The 9,668-nt window shown below is 38.2% G+C and overlaps 1 protein-coding gene across 3 annotated transcripts in view; it reads right to left on the bottom strand.

Moving 5' to 3' along the window:
- Window positions 1–1,182: 1,182 nt before the first annotated feature.
- The window catches only part of C22H2orf76 (chromosome 22 C2orf76 homolog), a 64,894-nt gene continuing 56,408 nt past the window's right edge, over window positions 1,183–9,668 (bottom strand). For all 3 annotated transcript variants that reach the window (XM_055261167.2, XM_055261168.2, XM_055261166.2), the window contains one exon: window positions 1,183–1,510. In XM_055261167.2, coding sequence (XP_055117142.1) covers window positions 1,434–1,510 — 77 coding nt within the window. In that variant the 3' untranslated portion in view covers window positions 1,183–1,433. The remainder of the gene's footprint in view (window positions 1,511–9,668) is intronic.

The following is a 9,668-nucleotide window of genomic DNA, read 5'->3' as shown; positions in this document are numbered from 1 at the left end:
TCTGTCAACAATGCTCCGATGGCAGCTTTTTCTGCTATTCTTAAAATCATTTGCTTATACTATGTCTTTCTCCATTCACTGAGGCAAAAACTGGGTCTTATTTTCCTCTTTATTAACTCCCCAAAAAGCTACGTCATCTGTGTATTCAACACTTTGCTCCTGAATGAAACAATGAATAAAATAAATAGAATTTCTGTTTTAAAGAAGACCCTATTCACTTTTTCAACAAAGCAAAGCATCTTCTAATCATGTTACTCAGACTTTCAAAGTTGATTTCTAAAAAAAAATAGGTTTTCTTAAGTTAGACACGATCATAATGAAACCAACTTGCCCTCCTGGCAACTCTGAGGACTCAAAGAGCAATGGCACAGCCGGCTAAGCTCTCCAGGACTCAAAGAACAATGGCACGGCCGGCTAAGCTCTCCAGGACTCAGGGAGCAATGGCAGAGCTGGCTAAGTTCTCTAGGACTCAAAGAGCAATGGCAGAGCCAGCTAAGCCCTCCAGCACTCAGGGAGCAATGGCACGGCCGGCTAAGCCCTCCAGCACTCAGGGAGCAATGACAGAGCTAGCTAAGCTCTCCAGGAGTTCTGATTAAACGCAGGCTGATTGAAAGGCCTCTGAAAAAATGACTCCTCAGGTGCTGGTGGTCAGCCATGATCAGGAACCACAAGTATTATATTATTTAGAAGGAATGTATCTTCCAGGACATAGACTTGTTCTCAATGAACAATTTTCTTCCAGAAGTGCAAGCATCCTGCTGCTTCCTCTCTCCAAATAAATGAGTTTGATTCTATGATAGTTTGTTCCTGAAGATGGAAAACACAGCTCAAGAAAGAAAAGAAAAAAAAATCAGCAACATTATTTGTATAGGCTGCGATACTTAAAAAAAAAAAAGTAACCGTCCTACATCATAAAACCTCCCTAAAATATACACAATTGAATTGCACATATGGTGGTATGTATCACACACCCTGAGCTAAAAGATAGCCATGAGGGTCAAGAAATTCAGAATTTCTGGTAGCCACAGACAGAAACAGTTGCTATAATTAGAAACTACAGAAAAAAATATAAACAGTATGATCTTAGTCTTACAATCTTTTTAAGGAACTCAACATGCAAGTCACCAAAATAATTCTTAATTTTAGAAAACAAATTATAATTTAAAAATCAATATTCCACGATAATTTTTAATAACAATTTATTTCCCTTTAAAAAGATCAAATGTTTTTCTCATAATATATTATTTTACAACAACAAAGAAAAAGAAAGAGAGAAAGAAAAAAAGACCTGAAGAGAAAGAAATCACCATATTTTAGCTCAAAGAGTATAGCCTGGGATTAATTTTTTAAGATTTGTTTGTCAATTTCAAAAACTCAGCAGTGGAATAAAGAGCTTAATACAGGTATGCAAAAAGGAAGCCCTCGAGATGTTTTCACCAGGATGAAATGGGATTAGCTTTGTAGTTCTTATAATCTTCTTCACAGAAGAATGCAATTTCAGTTTCACTGGCTGAAAAAAAAGCAGAAAATGGAAAAAAAGATTTTAATGTAAATCTAAATTTTAAACAAGTATGGAAATCCATATGACTTTGATTCGGTATTTCAGAATAGCTTCAGATGCCTAAAGTGAAAAAGATGAGTTTTTGTTGGGTCACACAATACATTTTACCAAATCAACAAGAAGTTTCAGGTGAAGTTTTAAGAATCGAAAACCCAAATGATTTAAAAGTAAAAAAGAACAAAAAACAAAAAATTAAAATCAAGAGTTAATACAAGAATCTGGTTTTCAGGAAATCATAAAATTGCTCGTTTATAGTCTTTTTTACAGTGCTAGGAAATAAAAAACCTTGATTTTTTTCTCAAATATGCTACTCAGGTACTGAAGGAAGGGGAGGGAAAACTCTTTTTCCCCCCTGAAATTAGCCTGTAGGTATAATAATTTAATACTTAGAGGATCAGTAGAATACTTTACAGATCACTTTACATTCTCCCTCATGACCCATCAAAATATGTGTCTGAAGAAGTTAATTTTTTGCCCTGCTTATGATTAATTCATGCGGCTTCAACAATATGCAAAGTGAAAGACACAAATTGGCTTCTACCTCGATACCTTCAAATACCTCTAATTATTCACAGGGGAGATGGCACAGCTAAAGGACCCATGAAGGTTCAGAGCAGTCACAATTCTTTCAACCTAGCAGGTCAAGGACTGCATCTTCTAAAACAATAAGTCAGCAACATTATTAATTCAGGCTAGAGACAAATCTGATGGAAAGCCTTCCAATTATTAAACATGCAATTCTTTAAGGCGTTGTGCCAACAAGTTCCACATTCATTTTTCAAATTAAACCAGAAGTTAATACAGTCTGCTTGGCTTTTACAGAAAGAGCAAAAGGGCCTTCAGAATCTCCACAAGAAAACCGACAAGATTATTCGTAATGCATACTGAGCACTCAATTAACATATTCTCTAAAAACAGACAAGAGAAACTCTCCAAGTCAAATAGGATAATAAGAAAGAGTGCCAAGGATTATCGCTGGTCTCTTAGTTTACAACTCTCATCTCATCATTAGACTTTATCACAAAATAATGAAATTAATGAGATTAGCATGCCATTTCATTAAAAATGTTTTTGCTGTTTTCAAAAATATCAAATTTAATGTTTGTTAATCATAAGCTACCCATGCTCATTACAGAAAATAAACAAGTGTCTAAAGAAGAAAATAAAGCCACCCATAGTCACAGATCCTCATTCCAGTCCTCTACTATATCTTCAAGATTAAATTTAATCTGAGTAGATGAAAATCAGATTGCAACCTCGCATGACAAGGAGCCTGTGGGGGATACAGCACAGAGAAACTGGAGATCAATAAGGAGGGGCTGTAAAAAGATGCACCCTGTGCAAACAGTAAGTTAAGGTACAGTTAAATTTTACAAGAAAGTGGCATCTAAAAGAATGGGTAAAAGACTCCTCCACACTTGGAATCAGTGGGAAAAAGAAAATCAAGAAAGAGAGCTTCAAAAACTTCAATATTCAAAGATATCTGGAAATCTATCCTTTACAGAAAAAGCTCCTGAGGTTTCCTTTCTTGAAGGAAAGCATGCCCAGAGGTAGACGTATATAATTTGCAAGTGATTCTAATCAACCTTCTAATGGAGGATGAGCAAAAGACATCCTGTTCTTAATAATCGCAGAGCAAGGTTTTATCTGTGATGTGCTATTTACATACAGAACTTTACACAGCGCCTTGCCCACACAGCACGTCGCTCAATCCACGCTAACTGTAATTACAATTTTCACTTACTGCAGTTGACATTTATCTGAACCCCTTTTGAGAAACTAATATGTTGTGTGGCTCTTCAGCAATAGTAGGTTCAGAGAAGCTGCTGGAAAGCAAGGACTAAGCAGTTCTGTTTTGACACACAGGTTCTCTTGGGTCCAGTTAACTTAAACATCAATCCATTATTTACATAAGGCATTTATGCTAGCTCTCATAATGTGGACTCAAAATGAGAGTCTGCAGTGTAAAGATTTTATTTTCAGATGGCTGCACTTTTTTTCAGGAAATCTAGGTAAACAAATGGGTTAAACTATAATACTTCAGGCTGATTTAAAATTTTTTTCACCCTTAACAAATTGGAAAACACATAAATTAAAATTTACTCCAAACATTCAAAAGTAAAACATTAAATGGGTTTTAAATTTTAGTAATGTGGTCCTTAAGCAGAAGTAGAATATAATGTTTTCTTACATCTGTAAGGCACTGTGGAAAATGTTTCAGAGAATGATTTCAGGGACTTAACGCTGCAAATTTATTTGCCAATTTATGTGAAAACCAATTATAAATGATTTTTAAGGTTTCTACATAATCACTTTCCACCATTATCCCTTAAATTCCTGCTTCCCAAATACTATTTAAAATGGCTCCTTTAAAACTGGCTGGGGATGAACCCTCAAGAAGTCTACCTTGTGCTGGTCCCCCAGGGCACCTGATTTTAAATTAAATGTGCTGCAGGCGGCAGGGCAGTCAGGTGCAGAGTGCTTTGGCATGGGAATCTGAAATGAATGTGCAATCTAAAATCCAATAAATACACTGCCACTTCATCCCTTCGTCTTACTATCAAATGAAACCAAGAACCCTCCAAATACATTTGTAGGATCCTTTTAATACTGATGTTCGAGTTTAATGAAATAAACACAAGCCAGGGCTTTCAAACTTTGGATATAAAATTAATCATTTTATAATGCTTCCAGACAGGCAGACAGAAAAGACACACACACACACACACACACAACTTTAACAGGAACATAATGATAATGACTTTAAATGAAAGAATATAAGAACAATCGATTTTAAGTATAAAATCCCAAGAAAAATTAAATGCAATATATTTAAACTCTTAAACTAATTTATCTCAATAAATTCATCTATCAACAAGGATTTATCCATATGTTCTGAGTCTCTAGCCTCATGCTAGTCAGCACCAATATAGTATGAGGCACAGCCCCTGTTGTCTGGAAAAAGGAGCCTGAGACACGCGCACTGATTTTGTGGTACAGAAAATCCACAATCTTCGAAGCTGCCATGTGACAATAACTGCATACTGTTGACAAAAAAAAATACAGGAAGGGCGAGGTGTGGCTTCTGTGGCAATCTGAGACCAAAAGGACGAAGTTTCACCCTCTCTCCCACTCTAGGAGTATAGCCTATCCTCCCAAATGTCACAAAATCCTAATCTACAAATCATTCAAAGCTGTGCTCGCATTTGAGTTATATTTCTAAGTTTTCACCACCAACAAAGGTCCCAAGTGCTGTGCCTTTTATTTCATGACTTGCTTCAAATATTTGTTTTGGATCTGCTGGCAGAGAAGATTTCAAACTACAGTTTGAAGAAAACAACTAGCCAAAAAACAACAACAACAACAAAAAACCCTCGGTCTTTGATAGACTGGGTACACGCCTGTAATTTCCACCATAGTGTGGGGAGGTAAAAAGGGAAACACTACAGAGGTTCAGAGTCCTGCTTCTGGAATCCCCCAGTTTCCTGGGTCCGACACCCACATTACCAAGTAACCAGACTATCACTGTTTCTATGTAAGAGTGAAGAACGGCCACCATAACATACTGTCGAAGGAAGAAAACACGCATGACCTAAAAATACTGCTACCCAGAAAAAGAAAGGGAAGGGGACCCACACCTTAAGGAAACACAAATCAAACATGATCCCGAAAGAGAAGGGGGAGCCACAGAATCCCACAATATTAGCTTTACAGACAAGATCACCCAAAGGGGCGAGGCGTGAACGACAGGGTTCTGGTTGGGGGCAGATGACAGAAGTGACACGCAAAATGAAAACAAACCACGAGGGAGTTTTGGAATTATTACAGGACCTGGCTTGCCGAGCATGCTTCCCTCAGATAAACACTTACAGTTTGGCCATTGTATCTTGTTTTAAAATGTTTCCAATGAAACACAACTGGCTTTGGAAGAGTTACCCAGCCACAATTTCTCTCTTAAACCAGACCAGATTCGAAAGACAACAGTAGCAGAATGTAGCAAAATGAAAGAGAGAAAATAACACTTAAAAAAAAAAAAAAGCTTACATGTAAATGTATTACTTAGGGGAATTAGTCCATAAAACTACAATTGCTGACAAAAAATTATAAGTAACATTTCTAGGTAAAAGTTTCTTCTTGCTTCTACTGAGCAAATCTTTTTTAAGTACGTATTTTCGTACTGAGTCCACAAGCAAAAACTTCCACTGACGTCAGGTGTAGAATGTTCCACGGGGATCTGCAGTGCAGATAAAAAGCCAAAGGATGAACTAGAGAATTTCTCCCTGAGAAAAGAAATCTTCAAACATGTTTTTTCCCCCTAATTTCCCCACTTGCAGCCTTTCTTTTCCTTTCATGACTACTGCAGCAAAGTCCTAACGATAAATTTGTTACCCTGGCATTATTCCCATGGCAACTGGCTGTGATAGCAGAGTGACAGATCTACAGCAAGATCAAGTGGTGAAAAGGAAGACAGAGACAACTTTGAATTTTTCTCTTAAACCTCTTAAAAATCTCACCAGACACAGCACTGAGGGAGGGAAAATTCCCTAAAAAAAATCACATATATCAGGCCAGGCACAGTGACTCATGCCTGTAATCCCAGCACTTTGGGAGGCCGAGGCGGGTGGATCACTTGAAGTCAGGAGTTGAAGACCAGCCTGGCCGACATGGCGAAACCCCGTCTCTACTAAAAATACAAAAATTAGACAGGCATGGTGGTGCATACCTGTAATCCCAGCTATTCAGAGACTGAGGCAGGAGAATCACTTGAACCTGGGAGGCGGAGGTTGCAGTGAGCTGAGATCACGCCACTGCACTCTAGCCTGGGCGACAGAGCAAGACTCTGTCTTAAAAAAAAAAAAAAATCACATGTTTCAAGTATCATTTTCACAACTCATTTCTCACTTAGAATTTTTTGTTGCTCTCCAGGTATAACCTCAGCTTGTCCCCAGGAGCATAGCAACACCACTCTAGATAACAAAGAGAAAATCACTCCCTGCAGGGACCCAAATCACCCCGAGCCCAGGGCTGCTGGCTTGCTGGAGTTCGGAGGGCAGTTTGGAGTCCTCATACCACTCTGAAATGAGTGGAGAATCTGGGAAAATAATCTGACTGTGATCCGGGACCAATAGCCTTAAAGTAAGAGGACAAAAAGAAGGATTTCCTTCTCACCTTTACAGATGGTTCATTACATAAGTAGTTTGAAATTAATCACAACAAGACCAACAACTCAATATTTTAGTAAAGTCAAAACATTTGCCAATTGCCTTCTCCAGGACGGTTTCCAAACAAAGCAGTTGTTCCTGAGGACCTTTCACACATATCGCTCCCGATGCCTTCATTGTTTTACACAACCTTTACGACAACCTTCTAGAATAGGTTTCATTATTCTATTTTTACAGAAAACAAAATAGAGTTTCAGAGAGGATAAGTGGCTTACAGAAGGCCAGAAAGCAAGCAAAGTGCACAGCCTTCATTCTAACCAATTTTCCCCAACGTCATGGGTTTATACTTAAAAAAAAAAATGGTCCTTTAATTACAAGGAATACATGAAAACTGTAGAAAAATTTTTAAATCACCATAAAAACAATTAGATAATACAGAAAAGAAAGGAGAATATCAATTACTGGTAATGCCACCACCTCAAGAAACCATTCCTATAATTTTGGCATATGATCTTTTCTCCACATACGCATAAACAATAATCTTACATGTATACTTTAAACATTTTAAAACAATAATGGGGTCGGGCACAATGGCTCATGCCTGTAATCCCAGCACTTTGGGAGGCCAAGGCAGGTGGATCACCTGAGGTCAGGAGTTCGAGACCAGCCTGGCCAATATGGCAAAACCCTGTCTCTACTAAAAAATACAAAAATTAGCTGGGCATGGTGGTGCACACCCATAATCCCAGCTACTCAGGAGGCTGAGGCAGGAGAATTGCTTGAACCCAGGAGATGGAGGCTGCAGTGAGCTGAGATTGTGCCATTGCACTCCAGCCTGGGCAACAGGGCGAGACTCTGGTCTCAAAAACAAAAACAAAAAAACCCAAACAATAATGGTATCACACAGTATGTTCTATTTCTATTCAATAAATCAAGCTCTACATCAGTGTAGAGGGAAGGTCAGGGCTAACCCCACCACCCCTCTGAAGACCTAGCATAACCTCACAGCTTGTCCCTGTTGGCTTAGAAACAAGTATCATTGAAATTCAAACTTGAGAAAGTCTTACTGGTCAAACCGACCCACAGAAAATTCAAGGTCATATTCATTCCCAACAGTGGTGTAAGAGTATCCATTTTCCTACATCTTGAACTCCCTTGGACAATGCCACTTTTTTCATGTCTGCTAATCTTATAACAATTGCTGCTGTCCAAGGTCACCCAGACAGTAAGAGACAGAATCAGGTTTTGGACCCAAGCACTCTGGCTCTGGACTCTGTTATTTTTATAGAGATGAGGTCTCACTATGTTGTGCAGTCTAATCTAGAGCTCCTGGCCTCAGGCAATCCACTAGCCTGGCATCCCAAACTGCTAGGATTACAAGCACGAGCCACCGTACCCGGCCCCAGACTACAGTCTTAACATTAGACTCTACTACATAAAACAGTATCTATGTACTCATTTCTAATAAGTACTCATTCTCTCCTAATAAGGTGGAGCTATTTTTAATATGTGAGTTATTTCTTCTATCAATAGAATTTTTCTTTTTCATAGTCATTACAAGGGCTCTTTATAAAGTCAGGCTAATAACTTCTTTTTCTTTTCTTTTTTTTTTTTTTTTTTTTTTGAGATAGAGTCTCACTCTGTTGCCCAGGCTGGAGTGCTGTGCTGGAGTGCAGTGGTGTGATCTCAGCTCACTGCACTGTCTACCTTCCAGATTCAAGCCATTCTCGTGCCTCAGCCTCCCAAGTAGCTGGGATTACAGGCATGTGCCACCACACCTGGCTAATTTTTGTATTTTTAGTGAAGATGGGATTTCACCATGTTGGCCAAGCTGGTCTCAAATTCCTGACCTCAAGTGATCCTCCCGCCTTAGCCTCCCAAAGTGCTGGGATTATAGGCATGAGCCACTATGCCCGACCCCAGGCTAATAACTTTTGATCTGTTGTATATGCTGCAGGTATTTTTCAAAGTTTATTGTTTCTCCTTGAACTCTGTTTACAGTTTTTAGTTTATATGTAGTCAAATTTATCACTTCTCCCTGTTTATGGCTTCTGTCTTTGAGCTCATGCTTGGAAAGCTCTTCTCCTTCCCAAGATTATGAAATTCATTGAACTACACTTTCTTTTTTAAAATTTTTTTTACATTATAACATTTAACCCATCTAGAATTTATTTTGTAATAAAAATAGAGATAAGAGTTTGAATTTTATTTTCCTGAATGCTTTGGCAATGGGCTTGACATAATTTTCTGGCTAAATCATTCTTTCCTCACTTATTTGAAATGTCAACTTCATCATCCTGTGAAACATTACCCTTTTTTTCGTTTTTGGATTTTCCAGTGTTTTCCATGGAGCTGTCTGTCAATACCCCCATTAATATCAGTCTGTAATATTCATTATGCTTTATGCTTTAACAACAAGCAGGGCTACCTTATGGGTGCTACATGCCCCAATCACAAAGGTGCCACCTGCTACAATAATATAATACCATTTAAAGAAACAAATGCCAAATTTAAAATCATTCTTCAAAATAACAACCTTACATATTCACAATATGGAAAGACAAGAATATTCTAGCAAATAGTATAGACGTCAACACAGAAATCAAGTCTAAGATTTCACAACATGCTATTTAAGATCCTATTTAACTCAGAAGATCCATATTAGGAATTCATGCTCGTCACATGAATCAATCAGAAGTAAATTCCTGATATACGTGATTAAAGTAACTCAAAATAATACTCGTCAAAAAAAAATTCAGGCTCCCAATGTGCACCTCACTAACGGTGTTCCTTAACAAGTGCATATAAATAATTATGAACAATGTGAGGCCGAGGCAGGCAGATCGCCTGAGGTTAGAAATTTGAGACCAGTCTGGCCAATATAGTGAAACCCTGTCTCTACTAAAAGAATACAAAAATTAGCCAAGCGTGGTGGTGCACACGTG

Source organism: Symphalangus syndactylus, chromosome 22 (genome assembly GCF_028878055.3).
Source record: "Symphalangus syndactylus isolate Jambi chromosome 22, NHGRI_mSymSyn1-v2.1_pri, whole genome shotgun sequence".
In the NCBI taxonomy this organism is placed as follows: Eukaryota; Metazoa; Chordata; class Mammalia; order Primates; family Hylobatidae; genus Symphalangus; species Symphalangus syndactylus.
Note: the sequence above shows the minus strand (reverse complement) of the source record. Positions and strands in the feature narration are given on the sequence as shown.